Here is a 20,909-nt window from a genome sequence, read left to right on the forward strand (position 1 = left end):
TAAAAAGAATATGGTTATATAATAAAAGATTGGGCTGTTATATAATAATTTTTTCAATAGTACGTTTGTTATTGCCCAATATGCAAAAATATCTCTCCTTTGTGAGTATGTATTATTCGTGAAAAAATGCCTATGTACATATCTTGACACACTAGATAATGCTCGAATAATTTGGCATTTCCTAAACAATAAGTAAGTTGGGCCAGGTTACATTGGTAGTTTGCTATTATACCATAATATAATGTGAGCATCCAATTCAAAACGAATTGGGAATGAGTAAATAGGTCGAAGATGTTTTATAGTATTAAGCAAGGCTTCAATTCCCTCATGTGGGATTCATACTCATAGTAGTTTCTTAAGTGATAAACTGTTAATAGCATCCGTTTATCTCAAATATATTGGTCGATCTTTTTTCCCCATTGGATAAAAATGTGATCATCTTCTTACTATCATTCTTTCTTTTTTGCGTGTGTGACAAAGTAGCATTTTATTTCATTTGCGTGGTTTTATTTTGTTTGTTCCTTTTTATGTATGGTACGGTTTTGTTAGTGTTATTGAATTATTTTCTTCCTTTTTATTTTCTTTAAACAAACCTGTCACAGAAATGTGTATAAAAGTCCAATGCATTCTTAAAATTTTCCATTTACAGAATTTCAAATAAAGACGCAAACATGGATCAATCTAATTTGTTAGCGTCTTTGAAATTTCAATTTTCTGAATGACAGCTCTTAGCTTCTGCTGAAGGCTTGGCCTTGAAGGGGACAAAACAAAGTCTTTCCAACAAGAACCAGGCTCCAGTATAAGGCTTGGGTTCTGCATATAAAGCTCGTATATGGATTCTGCATCAGAGTTCAAACTGCTTAAGTTTGTCAAGCATTTGATTTCTTCAATATCTACCAGTAGCCTGTTGACTCCATCCTTCCATCCTATCAGCTGCATATTTACACACAAATCCTAGTCAGTAAATTTCATGCTATGCATATGCACGATATAGCTCACGTTAGCTAGCTAGCTGATCACAGGATGTGACAATTAACGTGTACTAACATAAAAAATAATCATTAACACATCAAGTCTCTCGTCACGTAATGAGACAAATGTGTATAAAAATATAGTCTCGATAAGTTAGGAGTTACGAGACTTACCATAGGAGGGCCAGTCATGGAATTGGTGCAGTAGAGCCTGGCATTATCAACAAGCTGGCAATATCCGTAAAAAGCGCTAGCAAATCTCTTGTGGGATTGCAACTGTGAATTCACCCTCACTGCCCTCCTAACCATTATAGCTCTTCTGATGCCTCTAACAACAGCTAAATAAGCATCACAAACAACTCCAACCAACTCAATTCTGTATGGTTTTCTCTTGGGTTCCTGTCCACTATTAATCTTCAGCTGGTCATGAAGATCCTCTTCTTCACCCACTCGTTCCCAATAGTTTTCAGTAATGGTGCCATCCTCAGCCACCTTGTACCCAACTCCCATCCGGTACCGGCATTTGTGAACGTGCCGGGCCATGTCGATTGTCTGCTCAACAAAGGGTGCCCACGACAGGGTGCCATCCATGATCACATCCCGTCCTTCGTTGAGTGCAGTCACTAGGAGCGATGATGCAGCATCAGTGGATGATTGGTGCACCTGTGTTGGTTAATCAGTCATTTCATAAAATCAGATAACTTGACTTCTATAATGGGATGCTGCAAATAAGGAGAAATATCACTAAATTAATAGCTAGTCCTTATGATGTATGTAATTCATTTAGTAATATGATTAATTGTTAATTAATACATCAACTGTTACATTGTTAGACGAATTTATGTACTCCGAAATTTTGATCCCCTTAACATTACTCTTCTACAATATTTCATAGTTTCTCATATCATATCTTGTGTGTGAAGCAAAAGGTAACACATACTTACATAGCATAAGATGTCTTCATATTTCACTTCCCATGTAACAGATATATAATAATATAGCCGTAGTGAATGATTGTTGATACATGTTAATCTTATAATGAATCTCTGAGATGACATGAGAGAGATTTACCAATTCAGCAGTTTGGAGCATGTCAGTGTGGTGACCTCTAGAGCTGAGGGCTCTGTAAATCACATCTGTCTCTTTGAAAGCATCTGCCTCAACAACCACAGCCTTTGCTGCTGCTCCTGACCAGAATGGCCTGCATATATATGCCCGACTAATTAGCACACTCCATCAATATCATTAACTACTACATCATCAATAAATAATATGACCCCCAAGTATTACTCTTTGAGAATGTCTTTGAGCACAGTGCTCTTGCCAGCGCCCATGCCACCACCCATAAGTAGAAGCACGGGGCTCCTCTCACTATGGGCCACCGGCACCATCACGTCCGTACATTGTGATTCTGCCTTTATTGCTTTCATTTCCTCCACCAACGTAGAGAACACCCTTGTCACTTTTAGTTCCTTGCTGATCCTCTCAAATCTCTGCTTCCTAAACCAAAGTCAAATACAGTCCCAAAGATTAGGCACAAATGATATAAAATAGTCCCATTAATTTCTAATATTCTCCTAACACCTGCAAAATATTCTTTTTCCCTTTCTAAAATGTTACACATACACACTTATACGACAAGTTAATTTGGTACGTGCTGAAACCCGTAGGGTTTGGCTCAATTGGTGGGGGGATATATGTAAGAATTATAAGCTAGGTTAATGGTTTGAGCTCCTTCCATCTACTTGTATTCTTTCAACACAACTATTGTTTTGACAGGAAAAAAAAACAACAGTTATCTTAACTTTCTCACATGACTTGGATTTTACGAAGAAATTATAACTTTTCACATGACTTGAATTTTACGAAGAAATTGTAAAATCATGTATGACTTTTGTAGGATCCATCCACCCTATGGAGGGAGTTAGCGTATGCGCGTGGTATTTCTAAAAGGAAAATTCATAATCGCCATTGCTAATGTGTCCAAATCTGACAGTTCCCAACAGATGCGTTTGTTGTCATATGTTAGTAGATCGGGTCGACATATCTTTTGTGTGTTCAAGTACTGATTTTCTGACCACAATGAGTAGTACATGAAAACGACTCGGCCTTAGTCTTTATTGAAATATTTATTGTGTCATTCTTTTGTTTTTTTCTTGGAGGGCTAAGTATTTTGTGTTTTGAGGTTTTCTTTTTTATTTAAATAAATTTTAAAAAAAAAAAATTGAGAGCGGAGAATTCAAACACAAGAACTGAAGTTTAAGGGATAAATACGGAAACTATTAAAAACAAAGTTGGTGGAAGTCACTAACGCATCTCAGAGGAGAGACTTATCCATTCATTATTGGCTTACTTTACTTCCTCTTTAATAAAGTAGAGATGAAAGGCTTGTCGTTGTTGTAAGTACAAAATTCTTAAAAAGATAGGCCAAAAATGGTTTGTTTATCCAAAGTAGGCGACTTCCCTGGCATCATTTCCAGGTCAACTATTGAGAGGACGAAGGCAGAGGCTGGGTTTTGCCTTTTTTTCTTTCTTAATTTTGATTTTTTCTAAGCGCAATTCGATATTGGATTATTGAAAACAGAGGGTACAAAAAAGCGAAAAATATTTGTTGATGTTGTTAGCGTAAGTGGCTCGATACAAGTCATAATTCTACGGTTGAAATATATGTGGACTATTCCTTGCAAATAGAGCAAGGGCTAGTGGAGCAAAGGCAAAAGCCTCAGTGAAATCCTAGTGGCGACTTAATTAGTTGGGATACATTTTGCTCAATTTAATCTATTTTTTGTACTTTTCTTTTATCAAGAAGAATAGGAGGAATAGTTTTATTTGAAAAAAGGAAAATATATTTATGTGCTATAAGTAAAGGAAATAACTGTAAGAGAAAGTAACCTGGTAGCTGTCAATACTAGGTCTTTGAGCTTCGTTTTCTTCTTAGTCTCTACATTCAAAACCTGCAAGTTAGCCATGGAGAAGTTGATAGATAAAGAAAAAGAATATAAAAAGAAGGTGAATAAATAATAAAATAGAAAAGAAAAGAAACCCAAATGTGCTAGAATAAGAATGTAAAAATATTTACCTGAGATATCATAAGAGTAGCTTGACTCCAATGAAATGCAAAATAAGTGAGGATGCATCTTTCAAATTCTTGCATTAAACTTATGCAGAGAGAATCTGCATCTGCTTCTGAAGCCAGATATGCATAGATGCTATCTTCACACCCTTTGGATTTTCTCAAGTAATCATAAGCTAACTTGCATAGCTGGGGACACTCATTTGCATCTAAAATTCCCAGTTGCCTAGCTGCACAAACAAATTTATAAATAAATAAATAAATTTAATGCATTTTTTGAAATAATTGTGTGTTCATGACAATAATTACCACACAAAAAATAGATGAAATTTGTGAGTAAAATCCAATAAGCTACCTAAGGTTTTTCCTACATGATATAACATTACCAACATAATGGGAGAATCTCTCGATATTTCCGACACGGCCGGATTCTGTCCTGTCTATCCGTGGTGGGGAGATGTTGTTTGGGGCTCTCAACGCCTTGGACGACTTTTTCCGGCGATAGCTACTGGTGGCGGCTGCGGCTGCGGCCGCGGCAGCCACGAGCCCAACAAAGAAGGCAGATAAGATGCGCATTGTGAGGTTGACCTTGGCATACCCACCAACATCTAAAAACATATCATCAAACAGAATTTTGATATTAGAGAGAGAGAGAGAGAGAGAGAGAGAGAGAGAGATGGGTTGGCTTAAGGCTTACCATGGTGCTGCTGCATCTTGTTGAAACTCAGAGCAAATTCACTTTGAGTATAGTTTGGGCGAGAGAAATGCTTTGGCTTTGACACAGCTTTCATTGGACTCACTCGACGGGATTGAGCATTTGTTGCTGTTTTTTTAATGACTTTGACAACGAGGGGCCGCCTTTACAAAATGTGGGTCATGATATATATTATTCTATTTCTATCACAATAATTTGATTCTTTTTTCTTTTTAGTAAATATCTTTCAACATTGAGAAAATAAATATGATTGTTGCCCACGAGAGTCATGTGGTCCGATAATCGAATCTAAGAATTTCTCCTAACCGAGTTAGATTTTAGTTTTGTTATTTTAAAATGAAAAAAAAAAAAAAATTGTAATAATTTTGGAACAATATAAACCAAAAGCTTATAATTATGTGACTCACTCCAGTCATCGGTTCAGAAATTCTCATGGAATATGGTGATCACCATTTTTCCTTTGAATCAATAAGGCCAAATAAAATGATATAGTATTGTCAACGTGTTTAATCTGTATAATATCTTAAAGCATGGATGTTGCCAAATACCTTCACCGGAAGCCGGACAAGAAGTCAAAATCCAATGCAAATAGAGAAATAATAAAGAATGAAAACAAAGCAATAATGGAGTTGATGCCATGTGATATTGAATCAAATCGTGATGATGATTGATCAGTAGATGTGGATTCAGAGTTGAAACTTGTCCACCACCAAATACACCATCTTGTTTCCTTAGTGCGTTTCCACTAGTTGCCCAAGCCAGGGCACGACAGGCCCAAGCCTAGGCTGCGCGTTCCAGCAAGCCAAACTTGTCTGGACAAGAGGCGGGTCCTAAGAAACCTGGCTAGTTTGTAGGCAGCCAAAGGTCAGGACTATTACTACTCATGTGAATAGTAGCGGTCATTGCAAAAATTTGTGGTATTCTCACGTTGTTTCTTTCTTTTCGGCCGAAATGGCACACAGAAGGAACTTTTGGTCCTTCTTCTTTTGAGTGAGGGGCTTGCCACCACCAAACCCCGAATTTGGGCTTAAATAGAATGTGAGTAGATGGATATGTTGCGTCCGATATCTGACTTTAATCAAACGATTGTTCGGCCGAGTAAGGAACCTCTTACCTAGGTTCTTTTACTACCTCGGGGTCAAGGCTTTATGTGAGCTACCAAATGATGTGGAGTGGGTGGAGATGAAGATTGAAGGTGAAACGTAATGAAACGAAGAACAAGTGCGAAAAGTAAAGATATTTAAACTTAAATATAATTTAAAAATAAATGCGTAAAGTAAAGTGCGAAAGATAAATAACATAAAGATAAGAATTAAAGTGCGATAAAATGATTCAAAACGATAAATAAAGCAAGAACGAAATGAAAGCGATAAGAACAATAAAGTAAAATGAACTTGAAATTAAACTTAATTGAAGTGCGATAACAATGAAAAGTAAAGCAATTGAAATAAACTTGAATTTAAATGACAACAAAATATAAATTGAACGAGAATTTAAACTTACACTAAGAAAAGGAAGAACTCGCTACACTAGGTGTATAAAAAGTAAAATCATAAGTCTATGAAAAGAAAAGTGCGAGACGAAAGATAAGTTTGTATTTCTAATGTTGTGTGTATTCTGTCTTCATTTGGTGAGGTTTATATAGGGCATTCGTTAGTCCATGGGCTGGCCATTGAATGACCAAATATCAACTCTTTTAAAACTCTTTCCTTTTGAAGCCCTTGAATTCGTGGGATCACATTGGTGGAAATATTCTGATTGCTCGATTCTCTCATGTTTTGAAGTATGCTGAACTATCATCAATCTCCTTGATTTGTTTCCTTGTGAGGCCTCCATCACATGCACATTGACCTCCAGAAATCTTGAGCGTGAATCCGTGGCTTAGGTCTTGACCTTCGAGATTTCATCTTGACATCTGGTGGAACCTTGTGCCCCTTGAGTTTTTAGAATTCTAGAATTGGCTTACCATTTGACAAGATGGGTGGTATGGGAACTCCAAATATTTGGACGTTGGGCTTGGCCCTACATTGGACTATATTTGAGTTCTCAAATATTTGAATATTGGGAACTCGGCGGACATACCTCCCGCCGAACTTTAACTCCCTTTGCCCGACTTTGCTTGCCCAAGTGTTGAGAGGAGAGCGTCAAGGTGTGCAAGGAGAAAATTCGCCATGGCCCAGTTTTTTGTAATGAGTGGCTGACTAGGTATTTAAGGAGTGTCTGGCCCAACTTTTTGAGAATGAAGCTTTAGACCACTTTTGCAAGGATACGCGGCTACTTTTGCAAGGATAAGCTCGACTACTTTTGCAAAAGGAAGCGTTCGACCATTGCCTTTGAAGAAAAGACCTTGAATAGAAATTAAAGAAGGTATTTACCTTTTATGGAAATCAGGCCACCTTTTTGAGAAAGCACTTGCCCTAAGAATTCCGCTAGAAATTCTCGGCCCTTAGGAATTCTTGTCGCTAGGAATTCTCATGAGAATTCTGAGAATTCTTCGCTAGAAATTTTTGCATTAGGAAATCTTTTGTCGCTAAGAATTCTCGGTTGAGAATTCTAGTGAGAATTCTCGACTACTAAGAATTCTTGGCTGGTAGGAATTCTCCTCGCTAGGAATTCTCGGTCGCTAGAAATTCTTCCTTGGCAAATTGGGTGAATTTTGACCACTCCCAAACACCCCTATTGACATGGCAATCACTATTCACATGAGATATAAAAGAGGAATTTGTATGGTGTGGAAAGTGAAAAATAAGACTAAGTATTTATTTTTAAAAATTCTGACATTTTTAGTTTTTTTTTTAGATTTTTAAATTTTTTTGTTGTTGCTAACGTCATTGTTGACGTCAGCACACTTAGTCTAGAGGTCAAGCTGGTTTAGCCTACGAGCTAACTCGATTGTGTGGGTCCCATAGCTTGCCCTCACAAGCGTGGCCCCCTAGAAGCACTTCCCTGGGCTTGGGCCCTATCCTGCCAGGGCTGCTGTCAATGGGTGAAAACGCTCTTAGAAGCTTGTTAGTTTTCCTTTTAAATTAAATATCACCACCACTTAAAACATGAAAATATGGATTTAATTAGAGAACTTTTTGAGTTTGAAGGAAATTAGCAGACTCCTAAGTCGATGGATTATGTAGCTACCAATCTAAAAAGCTTGACTGTCTCTAACTTCATCACAAACCAAGACTGCTTCAAATAGTGTTGTGGTTATTTTCCTTTTCAACTAAAATTTATGTTGTATTATGAGCATTCCTACATTAATCCTTAGTAATATATTTTCATTGAAGGGTTGTGATGTTTTGTATCATCAATTTGAAGGATTCTTTCGTAATTGACGTATGAATTGGTTTATTGGAGAGAAAAGAAGCAGGCGATGATAAACGTGGTCCTCAATTACACCTTCTTCATCTACAAAGTTTCACTAAAACACCCAAAATATGAGCTAAAATTATAAAAAAAACCCAACATGGAATGCACTTTAGAAATACACCCAAAATCCATTTACTACATAAGAAATTGGTGTTGAAGTCGCCCAATCCAATTTTATAAAAAGCCCAAAACTTTTTTTTTTTGGTTACAAAAGTCCAAAACATTTTATTACAACACAAATGTAACTTAGCTACCATAACAACCACCAAATCTATGCAAAACAAAGCTAAAATTTCAGAGAACAATTTCAACAAGAAAAGGCTTCAAAGGTAAGACATTTAAAAACCAAACCTTTATTGTAGTTGTTGACTGTCTCCAAGACAAAATTTTAACTTGCTCAAAAAAGAAAGATATTTAGTCACAAACAGTATAGGATAATAACACTGAGTTTCCTCTAAAATCCTGCATATCTACCACCGTAAAGTTCTATAGGGTAATAACACTGCTTGTTTTCAATGAAATCCTATTTTGAAGCATGTCTACTACTATAAAGTTGTGTAATAACACTTCTTTTTTCCTATGAAATTCTATTTCTAATGCATTTATTTTCCTTTTGAAATCCTATTTCAACTACCCCTTGTAAAATTAGGGTACTGCTGATTCCTTGAAATCCTATTTTATGCATGTCTAACCATCCAATATAGGGTAATCCTACATTACCCATCCTTAGAAATCCTATTTCTAATATACCCCTTTTTCAGTATAGGATAATAAAGTTTCATATAAAAAAAATGTTTAACGATGAAGGGACTCAAAAACCAATTGAATATACTCATATTCAAAATTAATATGATAACATAATCAAATATCACAAATGCTCAAACCAAAACACAAAAAGCAAATCCACAACCAAACTTTTGAAATCAATCCAAATTATAAACAAAAAAAATTAAAATCAATAAAACTGAATATCTAATACAAATTAGAACGAAATTAGAAGCTTATCTCCAAATCGACAATAACAAAAATTATACATGGATCTACATTTCAATTCAAAAATTATGAAAACTTAACCGCAACTTAATTAATATGAAATCACCCAAATCATACTACAATAAAATCAAAAAAGTATTTTGTGACGTATTGAATTGGTTACATATTGAGGAGATAAAGAACCTCGATCGACGGAAGTGCGCACATCCACAAAAGATTATGGCTGATTGGCTTTAACGATCGTCGGCCTTGACCGATCCTTTCTAAACGTGGTCCTCTTGGTTTTACTAATTTAATACTAAATGGGTAATAAAGGTATTTCATTTAAGTAATTAAACTAAAAAATGTAATAGCTTCAGTTTTGGGTATATTTTGGGTGTGTTTATATGTTTTAAATAGTGTAGGGTATATTTATAGTTTCATGTCTAGAATTGGGTATTTACAATATTTTTTTTATGTGCAAACTGTGTAATCGGCATTTTGAGTTAACTCAAAGAGAAAGAGAGACATAAATTATTTGGTTTTATTAACATTTTAAGGGTGAGCATCAAACCTGCTAAATTATTTAAACGTGCCAAACTTTGTTGTCAAACTTAATTACTTTTTGTTCAAATTTTGTCATTTCGTACCAATGGACTTTTGTCGCGTGTTAAAGGAAAAAAGGAAAGAAAAAACCCACTCCAAATCGGACAGATCAATTCGACTCGCCCTTTTTGTGGTTTTGTTTTTGTTTTTTGCAATTTGAATGCCCAATCCTAGTCCAAATGTAATATGGAATCCATTTTACGTATGCAAAAAAACAATAAACCAATTCATAGTTTAGTGGTTAGAAACTCAGCATGCGAATGTTAAGTTTTGTATTTAAAAGGCAACCTAAGTGCGTGAGAAGATGGTTAGAAGGCAACTTAAGTGTTTATTAATTCAAATGGGGATGAAACGTGTAAAAAGTTTCAACGGTTGAAATCAGTCGTAAACTTCGATGTGCTACTTTAGCCAAATGATAATGCACATTCAATACTTTAACCAAATAATAACTGCAATCATTGAGAAGAGCTTCTCCTCAAATTAAATATTTTATCCTAATTACTTAAACAAATAATTAACTGAGGAAAATTTTTCTTAATTTCTCTTTAAATGGTGTATTTATTTATGTTTATTTGGAAATTATGATTCCAGAGTATGGCTTTCAAAAGAAAGTTGGTAGAGGAGGAGGCTTTGTGGTGATAATGGTGATGTTAATGATTGCCACTGTGCTTATTTTTTCACCAAAGATCCTCTTTATTTCTCTCCACATCCTTCCAAGTTCTCTGTTCACTAGTTAGGCATGTCCCAAAAGTCACTTTTTTTAAAAAAATTCTTCTTTTATTATAATTATATATATACACACACACATGGTGATAGAATTTTATTATTGTAAAAGTTAGTTGACTACTTTGAGAGAATATCGACGAAATAAGGGAAACTTTACCATTTTGAGAGCACCCCGACATGGAATAACAGAACTTTATTGATAAAACAAAAAAAAATTACTTGATTATTAATAGTCATTCTTGTGCCCCATGAGCCAAGCATCGGCATATAATCTTTTCAATGAAAACACCTTACAACAACCATGAGCAAAATGCAGAATCAAAAGTCACTTTAACGTTTTTTGTCTGTTTGAATAACTTGTAAAAAAAGCCACTTGACTCTAATGTGTCATAATTAATTAGCACGATGTCTCAAAAGATTTGGGAACTTGACTATATCATCTTCCTTTTATATAATCTGTCCCAAACTAAAATAATGCTTTATCCAAACAATAATCTTACAGGCACCAAACAATTCTTCTTTTCCAGTTAAAATTTTATCCTAATTAATTAAGAATGAACTAATTAAAGGGCACTGTTTGACACATGTATAAATAATTTATCAAAAATATAAAGAGAAAAATTTATGCACACATGTCAAACTGTGATTGGTAGAATAAGTGATCCATGCGTGTTAATGCGCTTGTACCGCTAACCAGAGCGTTTGGTGTTAAGTTCTTGAAGAAATATATAAGTTGTGAACCTAATATGTGGTGGAAGCGCAACCCTTACGGGATAATAGCTATTGTGTCGGGCATAATAAGGACATTGCCTTTGGAAAAAAAACCCTTTAAATCTTTCGTATATAATCTTTAGTTGACTACAATTCCTAGATTCAGCTGCAGATAGCCCTTCATGTGCACAAAAAATATCCAACGAAAAAAATTTCAGAAAAATCATGTACATAAGACGTCTAGCAGAACCACCCCCCTCCCCACTCTTCATTTTGCAAAACAAAATTCACAGGCAGGCCAGGAATGAATAAATGCCTAAAACTACAAGCCTAACATTGTTTTTCTCTTCACTTGTTCTCTCAAATCTTCTTCAGATGGAAGCTTGCCATTGCCCTTTGAGGTCGCAGACCACCATGCCTTCAGCTCATCCTGCAACATATGATGGGGGTGTAACCAGCAAGAAAACAGAACAAAGGTGATAAAATTTTAAACATCTTCACATGCATTTCCTAGGGCGAATACAGATCCTGTTACGACAGAACCCTTGTTAAAGTGACACAATCACATAGAGCATGAACTTATGTAATTTGGCATACAACTTGAAAAAATTAAAGCTAGCATACAACCAAACCCAATTGGCAACAAGGCTTAACATTCCTAATATGGAATACCCTCAACACACCCTCTCATATGTGGCGCCACAAAAGCCAAACACATGACAGACTAGGTGACGTGGAATACGTATGACTATTGGCCTGACATGTAGATTGCCTCCTCTAATAACCTAAGAGAATTACAGCATCAAACTCAAAACCAATCGGCAATGACAATGCAAGACTTAATATGGGCTAAACCGCCAACCCAGAATACCACATGCCAAGAAGACAATGGGCTTACATAGTCAACATCAATGAAATGTAAGCATGTTTACAAGTTACAACCAATGAAGCCCAAAAAATTGGAGGAATCAAATTGATCAAACTAATAGTTGGAATGCATAGAGGGCCATACACTGCGAGTTGAATCAAGTGGTTAGAAACTGAGATTATAATTACCTCAAGGAAATCATGGTTTGACACATATTGGCTCTTGACCAAACATTTGATTCCCCCAACAACAACAGCTATAGAGTCCACATTCTGTGGACAAGTCTCTCTCTGAGAACCTGTGCGTTAAGAGAAAGAAAAACGAACAACGAAAACAGAGAAAAAACCTTAGCTTAGTTATCAAATCTTCTTCCTGATTTAATAAATATATTCAAATCTTCTTCTTTGTCTATGGATTATCTATAAAGTTAGTTGAGAAGCAAAAATTAAATTCTAGTTATACCAGTTATGCAAGACACATAGTATCCAGTTCCCCCAAGTCCTTCTCCCCACTTCCCAAGCCGCAGGCGCAGGAAAAACCCCTCCAGTTGTGAGAGTGACGTATGGGAATTCATCCATCTGATTCCAGAAAATACAAATTACACATTAGAACAAGATTAAATACTCAAGAAAAAGAATCTATTCAAGCTTTAACTTAGATAAAGACTCAAGGAAAAAGCTGCATAAGTGTTCCTTTTAGTTGTACCGAGTTCTATTTATTTACTCTTGGTCAGATTTTTCCAAGGTTCACAACAATATCTACTGGAGTCGGTAGGATCAAGTCTTATTAATTAGGTAATTCAGCCACTTGTAAGTGAATACAGGGAGCCACCCAATTTCTTCACATGCTAAGTTTCAAAGAACATGCCATCAGAATCCAATGGTTTATTGACTAATTCACCTCATCTTATAAGTTCTTTAAAGTGTTGCTTGGTAGAATTGTAATTCACTATCAATATTCTTACAACTACAATCCAAAATTTCTACTTTGTATTTACCCAAAAAATAAAACTTCTATCCTCTTGTCGGTTTCCTTCAAAGATTTTACATCTACACAAGATAGAAGAAGCCTTGTCCAGTCAACTGATCAAAAACTCTATTGAGGATCTGCTTGCCTAAAACGTGCTGCTTGTTAAATTTCTATGACCAAAAATTTTGAGAGCACAATTATCTTAGGGTGAATAAATTTCATAACCCGAAGGCCCCAAAATAATCCATATATTTTTTCAAAACCTTAAGAGGTGCATACGCCAATTACCAGAGCTCATACGAAGTGTGATTCAACAAACTACATTATATATGCAAGAAAAAATCCTCTAAAAATATTTGACAAGAAAATATAATTTACTATTGAGGGGCCAGTTTGTATGCTCTACTTACTTCACGACATCTGTGCGAGACAAGCGAAGCCTTCTTATAGAGTCAAAGATTCCTTTCGGTACATCTGAAATCTGTGCATCGACAAACTTTGACAAGGGCATTAACTTATTTTCCCCAGGGCTTGAAGAATTATATTCCTTAATTGAATTTGGATGAGATCTCATTTTCTTCGAGACTATCATCTTATTCGTCTTCCAGCTCAAATTAAGATCTGCCTCTATTCTTGAGTCATCCTCATCAAATAATGTATGAGCAATAGAAGCTTGAAATTCACTCTCCTTACCAGTTAGGAGCTTCACATCATTTATTGAATTGGGCTTCGTTTCACTCTGACTGCAGTAATAATCTAAACAAGAAACATTACAATCCAATTGAGATTCTCCCATTGAGGGCGCATTAGGACATGCCACGGCCCAATGACTGCATTGAGAACATCTAATGCAGAACGAAGGAAAATGTTCAGCTCCAATATAGGACTTGCATTTACTGAGTAATTCCTGAAGTTCAGTGTCTTTTATCTCTGAACACTCTCGTAAATGGTGACCTTTTCTGCCACAAAAGAAACAGGTCATGTTTCCATAGGCGGCATTACCTGTTGCACCAGATGGGGTGATGTGCTTAAGAGCATCCAATCTCCTAGCAAAAGATGAAGCCATTGCTTCCGAACCTCTGAATTTAGGGGAAGGAAAGATAGGGTTGAATTTGGACATGGACTTTTGATCATTCTGGCCTTTATTATTGAAAGAAGATGAACCCTCATTGTCAGCCGCAAAATTCTGAGGATCATTACGAATGACAATAACTAAATCTTCAGCAGACTGCTCCTTGTTCCCCACATTTTTGCGGTCATCGGAGCACTCAAGAACTCCATCAGTACTCTGTATGTAACGATTTAAGATTGATGACGGAGCAGGTGTTTTTTGAGTAAATCGAGTTATCCACAAGCTTTCCAGAAGGGCAGTTCTACGACCAAATTTATCAGTTGTCTTCCCTTCAGCTTGTGGGCTAGATTCAACATCCTCTACACTCTTTTTCTTGCGTTTACCCAGAGAAGAGTTAGAGCTAGCTCTGTCTTTCTTTTTATGAAACCGAAAGTTGCATGGATTCTTTTCCTCTGCAGAGTTAGTGTTGCCTTTCTCCTGAATACATGCTGCTTTTTCAGATGAACTCTTAGATCGGGCTGCTGAACGTACTTCATTTCCAGATGAAGATTTTCTGCTTAAATTAATTTTCTCCCCATGAAAGGCTTTTGGAGTGGTATTTGACTCAAGTTCTGCTGATATTTCTCCTATTTGATGATTGTCATTCAACATCCTTGCTTCTTGCTGCTCTGCCTTTGGGCAATACAAGGACTGAAAAATTGACTGGAAACCGATATTTTTTAATCCAGCATTTTGGTTCTTGTTGCATGTGATAAGCTTCTTATCAGAATGCGCATGTCCATGATCAGGATGTGCAAGTGTAAGAGCAAGAGAAGGTGCCTCATCTTGCATTGATTTTGAATACCCCTTCACCATGCTGGACATCCAATTCATGAAGGAGCTATCTTGTCTAATATAGGATATGCATGCCGGCATTTCTTGAATTTGCTTTCTGAATCTTTTACTCCCAACAATGAACTCGTCTTCAAAGTTCCATCTCTTCTTTCCTAATGAAAACAACCCTGCACTATTACAGCTCTCAACACTCTCATGGCTATCATCCTCATCTTCTGACATTCTTCCATTAAGATCTCCATCTGATAATGCTTTTTCTTTGCCTTTCCTTTGATATTTTTGGATTTTACTGTTAGTTGGAGAGTCTTTAACCAGAACAGATTTGTTTCCAGGAAGCATTTCCACATCCTGCTCAAACCTGTCTTTAACCCCTGGGGAAGATTCTAATCCTAAAATCTGACTCTCTGCACCATAAGCATGTTCACTTTTGAGATTTTGTAAATCATTCTCAGCAGTTACCTCCATTTTTTCCAAAGGCCTTCTGCCTTGGGGCCTTTGATTCTCCACTGGAGAACCCAAAGCTTTACTTTCATTCACTGGGTGAACTTCAGAGGTCGAAACAAGATCCATTTCCATTTTCTGATTGCCAACATCAGCATGTCTATCTCCACCAACAGGATCCCCCAATAATGGTTCATTTTGTTCCACAAAAGGTAGTATTTGATCTGATTCAATTAACAAGATATCAGCCCCTTCTCTGTCAACATTACCTGGAGGTGTATAATCAAATCAATAACATGTTATATGTAAAACACATAAAAAGTCTGTGTTTCAGGGAAGGCAACATGGACTGAAAGAACGGCTCAGGATCTGATTTTTCCCCCGAGCCCCTAGTGAAAGTAACCAATTTTAAAGCAATTTGAACATTAGCTGCTGGAGCTTTCTAAATTCATCTACCGAATTTACTTTGCCATACTGAAAATGAGAATAGCAGGACGCACCTGACAATGTTGGAAAATCTTTTTCTCTGGTCTCAGGTATTTCATCTACTTGGAAATTGACTGGAGTGCAAATTCCCTCCTGATTATATGGAACAGATACTTCCACTGCTGCTTTAACGTCCTCCACATTACCACCAGTTCCTGCAAGGAGGGGTTCCTCAATAATTCTGGCAACAATTTCCCAGGAAATAAATAAACAAACAAGAAACATAAGAAAATCCTACTACAAATTTATCATTCTACAACTCAACAAATCTTCTTATGCTTAAGAAAGTGAACTCAACAAACCTTCTTATGCTTAAGAAAGTTAGGCCTACTGAACTCCCGAATACATAGGACTTAATATGCCTAACAGAACTATCCTTACCCGTCTCATGTTCACGACTCGACCCACATGCAGGCATGATGCCAGCATCGCTTGTGGGAGACATCGTCATATCTTTACAGGCAGCTTCACTCTTTAAATGCGATGACGTTTGTGGTGTTACAAAATTCTCTTCATCAATAGGCTTGTCAGTAGAAGACCTCCCGCCTGTATTGCTTTGTGGTGGTGAAAGAGTGACATTGCTTGGACCTGCATCCTAGAAAAGTAAGATTTTTTTTTATTGGAAAAGCTGAAATCAGCTCATTTCAGACTCATACCTTTGTCTTTAGACCAAACTAATTCTGACAGGGGCTCAGCGGCCACAAATGTCATGTGTATCGTTGAACCTGCATTTGCACCTGCACCTGAATCACTGTGCAATATTCTCTGAATGCACTGATTTGAATATCCCAGAGCAAGTCCTAAATCAGTCCCAGGTTCTATGTTCTCATTGTCCACTTCCATTTTTAGCTTGATTAACTCCATTGTAAGCTATCCTGAAACTCCAAAGGGAACCTAGTTAGTCTCTTTTCATCATGCTAAACATGCAAACTATGACTACAAGACTATAATTATCAGTTTTCATTCAAGTTCCAGGCTTACAATAAAAGATATGTGATGAACCACCCCTTATAATTCTAGTTTGAAAATCATGGGCACAACATTTAAAAGCAATCCTATAAATATGTAAGAAAACGTAATCCCCTACGGAAATGAGGCACCTTATAGCTAGATAGTAACCATCCTTTTCTCACAGAACAAAAAGGGGATAAAACATTAGTACATCACAAGTCCCGCCATCAGCCACATTATGAACTATAAATCCTTGCCTTTGTGAAGAGAAGGTAGTTTTGACAATTAAATATGTATTGCTTGAAGCACATGCAACCTTTCTGACACCTGTATGAGATAGATGTAACCTACACATCAATCTGTCTCAGCAATGAGGATTCTTAACCGCAAATCAGAGGGATTGGCAGTTGAAAGCCATAGAATTCAATTACCTGTGATATTAATAAAATATTTAATTAGGTTTCAAAATTTATTCATATATGGTGTTTTTTTTAGGAATTTGATTAAATGCTTCTATTGTTGAATTAAAAGATATAATTGATGAAGAAATGAAAGAAAAAATATTGTTCGACAAAAATTGAATCCGAAAAGCTTAAGCTGTTATGGAATTGGCCAACATTGTATATCAAGCTAACACCCTCCCCCACGTGTAGCCTTATCCTACACGTGGAGAGGCAGAGAGACCTATAGGTGCAGCCCCACCCTGCACCTTGCAAACCAACAAAGAAGTGGGGAATAAGGATTGGAGATTTTGAACCCAAGAACTCCTGCAAACCATAACTTTAATACAAAGTTAGACACAACCATTGAACCCCAAGCTTAAACTGTTACGGAATGGACCAACATGCATGTAAAGCTAACAAATTTATTGCTGAGAAGGTAAGAACAATGGAAAGCACACGAGGCAAATTTGAAAACACACCATGATAAATTTTTGTTCAAGAGTTGAGAATTACACCGAGAAGTTGTTTCGCAGAAAGGGATTGGCATATCTAAGTATCCAGTTCCCTCTGACCCAAACAAGTGCAGAAACTAAAATTGCACACTGCTGAAGATCTTTCTGTAAGAACAAACCAAAGAGCATGAAAACACTGCTCACAAAGTTGACCTCTTCTTATATATGATTCTGTATGACACTAGCCCTGATAAAAGAATCTGCGATATATATTAAGTTTCGGGTTCTTCATCACAACTATTTTCCGTTCTTTTTGCTAGGGGAAACAAAAGTAATGGTCTTCATATCTTGACAATAGCTAATAATAATAAGGGTGGGTTTCCAAAGGTCATAAATGGACTGAAGGTTAGTCCTTTTCTATGCCAGAAAAAACCAGTTCATTTTAATCAGCCACAACGAAATATCAATGGCATAGCGGTTGCACTCGCAAGATTATAATTTTAAGCCAAAAAAGAAAATACACTCTATATCCCAGATGCAATTATTCTGAGGTCATATTATCTGAAAATATAACAGAAGCTTGAGATAAACTTTGAAAACAACATGAAATTTTAATATGAGTTGAACTGACTTCTTGATTCTTCATGACAAAACTCCACAAGACGATTCTTTCCCATTTGCATGTGCTTACAAGTTACAACAGTGTGTTCAAATGGTAATCTCAACCTTTCTTTTGTTAACTTATACAAAATCAACACGAATTTATTAACCAAAACAAAACCAAGTTCGAATTACATATGTGATCAGAAATTTGCAAGACAATAACATGGGGTTGGAGAATTGAAGTAGCACCAAAACAACAATTGAGAAAAACCCAAAATAGAAAAAGCATTTATAGTGAAGACCCGTGTACCTGTTGTCCCTTGAATCCATAAATTCTTCTCAAATATGCCAGAGAGAGAGAGAGTGTGTGTGTTTGAGTATTAAAACAGATGGAGAGGGAAACAGAGAAAGAGGCAGAGAAGGGGTTGCAGTTGAAGCAAAAGAATGCCTGCCAATGCGTCCTTGAAGCAGAGAGTTACAGGAAGCTCTAACCTTTTGCTTAGATTCTGAGGGATGAGGTTCAGGGGCTGCCACGTGGACCCACTGCATGCCAACGACACTTCTGGAAGAGTCATTATATCTGTCCAGCTTCAGTAAAAGCGGCATTACTTGTAAAGGCATATACAGTCCACATTTACAAAGGAAGTCCACTAAAAATGGTAAGAATTTACAAATGAAATAAAAAAGTGGAGTTGGGTTCTGAAAATTTTTGGTACAAGAGAAGAGAGATGTCCATGTTTGTTGGCAGTGCATGCAATGTAGATGCCGCTTTACTGACTTAAGAGACAAAGGACAAACGGGAGTCGATTTCATTTTGCCCTTTTCTGTTTTCACTTCTAAATCAGAAACTTTATTATGTCATTAGATGTGTCGCTTAGCCGCTAATAGCAAATATCCACCAAGTAGATTTTTTTTATTTATTATTTATTTACGGCTTTTCGTGGGGTCAAAACTTCCTAAAACCAAATAACTAAGAAAGATAGGAGACATGGCATGACTACGAGATCAAATAATCAATCTAATTCTTAATTCTTAAGGTATTTAATTACGAACCATGACCAGAACATTACATGCATTTGAAATTTTTACAGCACTTGATTATACTTGCGGTGGCATCTATAATTGGTAATTTGTGAGTATCTTTTATACTAAAAAAAAAACTGATAGATGGAGGTAAACCAATCTTCCATTGTACAGCAGAAGAGGACAAAAGTTCTTTAACTCTACAAGAATGAGGCTGCCAACTGTTATTCAAGGCCCACCTTTAGGATAAAAATGAAAATGATACAGCCTAAGGCCATCTTTAGTTATGGACTATATTCCAAATATAGCCCTAAAATAATCCAAAATTTATGGCCCTTTGGCCCTTTAGCTCTCCAATCAAACCACATGTACCCCAGTTTTGGCCTATGCCAAATTTTTTGTGGGTCTCATACATGTACTTTTGAAAAAGATAAATTATCAAGTGCGAGTAAGAGTATGAATCATCTCGTGTAAATGCATATACAAAGCCCAACATTAAAAATGCTAACGTCGTCTATGACTGGAGATGGCCTAACATTATGGTCACCATAAACTCTACAATTATGGAAGGCAGTGGCTTTTGACATGGACTCCCCAGTATGATTAATCCTAACATGCAATTAGTAGGTTAAACTTGAACCAATTCTTGCTATAAAATAAAAAATTAAAAAATTAAGGGTCCATTTGATAATCATTTCAATTTTAGTTTTTAAATTTTATTTTTTGTGCTAGAGTAACAAAAGTGAAAACAAAAACTAAAAACTGAAAACTGAAATCCATTTGAAATTGTTTTGACTTTCAAGTTTTTGTTTTCACATTAGTTACTCATCCCTCTCATCTTCTCTCTCAATCTCATCCTCACTTCCATTCTCACTCTCATTTTTCTCTATACTCTAACACAATAAATAAATAAATAAATAAATAGCGATCTAAATCATTTATTTTTTAAGGCATCTAATTGTGATCGTAAAATAGACGAACGTAACGTTTTAAGAAAGCACTAAAATGACATTATGAATTGAATGGTCAAAAGATTTTGAATTCAAGTTATTTTTTCGCAGATATGATATTTAAATGAATACCTAAAATATAGATGGTTCAAATTATTGAAATACAATACGAGTGGACCCTACAATGGTGTGTGTGTGTATATATATATATATATATAATTATTGTCAATGACATGTTTACTAATCCGTAATTAGATTAAGAGGAATTGAATTGATGATGAATTGAAGTAAGGAGGAGTTGGATTGAAGAGAATTAGATTACAGATTCCTATCGAAGTTGTTTACTAAACCATATGGATTGAGAGGAGTTAGATTCTGGATTCTTATTGAATTTGTTTACTAAATCATATGAAATTGGAGAAGGAGGAGTGGTACTAATAACTAAAATGACATTGTTGTTGGGTTAAAGTAGATGGCAGAAATCCTCCATAGGTAGAATTCAATTCATGATGAGAATTCTAATTCCTAATTAATAAACACACTATAAATTCATTTCAATTTAATATTAGGGTTAACATCCATGGCCCTATCTCAACCACCAGCCGAGGGTATGGACCCTTCGACATCGCTAGTGCTTTTATAACGTTTCAGAAAGGTGGGATTGGTCTCTTTCAAGCCTCTCC

General features: G+C 36.1%; 2 protein-coding genes across 8 annotated transcripts; both read right to left on the reverse strand.

The window, feature by feature from the left end:
- Positions 1-607: 607 nt before the first annotated feature.
- LOC103324161 (calmodulin calcium-dependent NAD kinase-like) lies at positions 608-4,894 on the reverse strand. The gene is made up of 8 exons (XM_008226203.2): positions 4,742-4,894; positions 4,431-4,652; positions 4,051-4,274; positions 3,864-3,925; positions 2,262-2,471; positions 2,043-2,172; positions 1,146-1,634; positions 608-933 (listed from the first exon to the last, which is right to left on the reverse strand). The coding sequence occupies exons 1-8, from the start codon at positions 4,833-4,835 to the stop codon at positions 682-684; spliced, it is 1,683 nt and encodes a 560-aa protein (XP_008224425.2). The 5' UTR covers positions 4,836-4,894; the 3' UTR covers positions 608-681.
- A 6,340-nt stretch (positions 4,895-11,234) lies between these two features.
- Positions 11,235-18,764, reverse strand: TZP (zinc knuckle (CCHC-type) family protein). Of its 7 annotated transcripts, none has more exons than XM_089046441.1 (9): positions 18,564-18,764; positions 17,013-17,186; positions 16,461-16,679; positions 16,186-16,392; positions 15,819-15,959; positions 13,382-15,587; positions 12,465-12,580; positions 12,191-12,292; positions 11,235-11,564 (listed from the first exon to the last, which is right to left on the reverse strand). In XM_089046441.1, the coding sequence occupies exons 3-8, from the start codon at positions 16,666-16,668 to the stop codon at positions 12,201-12,203; spliced, it is 2,970 nt and encodes a 989-aa protein (XP_088902567.1). In that variant the 5' UTR covers positions 16,669-16,679; positions 17,013-17,186; positions 18,564-18,764; the 3' UTR covers positions 11,235-11,564; positions 12,191-12,200. The 7 variants fall into 7 exon arrangements, with proteins under 7 accessions (XP_088902567.1, XP_088902565.1, XP_088902566.1 ...); XM_089046439.1 differs by having other exon boundaries at positions 12,191-12,300; positions 13,382-15,542; positions 18,564-18,745; XM_089046440.1 differs by lacking the exon at positions 17,013-17,186 and adding an exon at positions 17,678-17,815 and having other exon boundaries at positions 12,191-12,300; positions 13,382-15,542; positions 18,564-18,745.
- Positions 18,765-20,909: the final 2,145 nt, after the last annotated feature.

Source organism: Prunus mume, linkage group LG2 (genome assembly GCF_029339155.1).
Source record: "Prunus mume cultivar Tortuosa linkage group LG2, ASM2933915v1, whole genome shotgun sequence".
NCBI classification, from domain to species: domain Eukaryota; kingdom Viridiplantae; phylum Streptophyta; class Magnoliopsida; order Rosales; family Rosaceae; genus Prunus; species Prunus mume.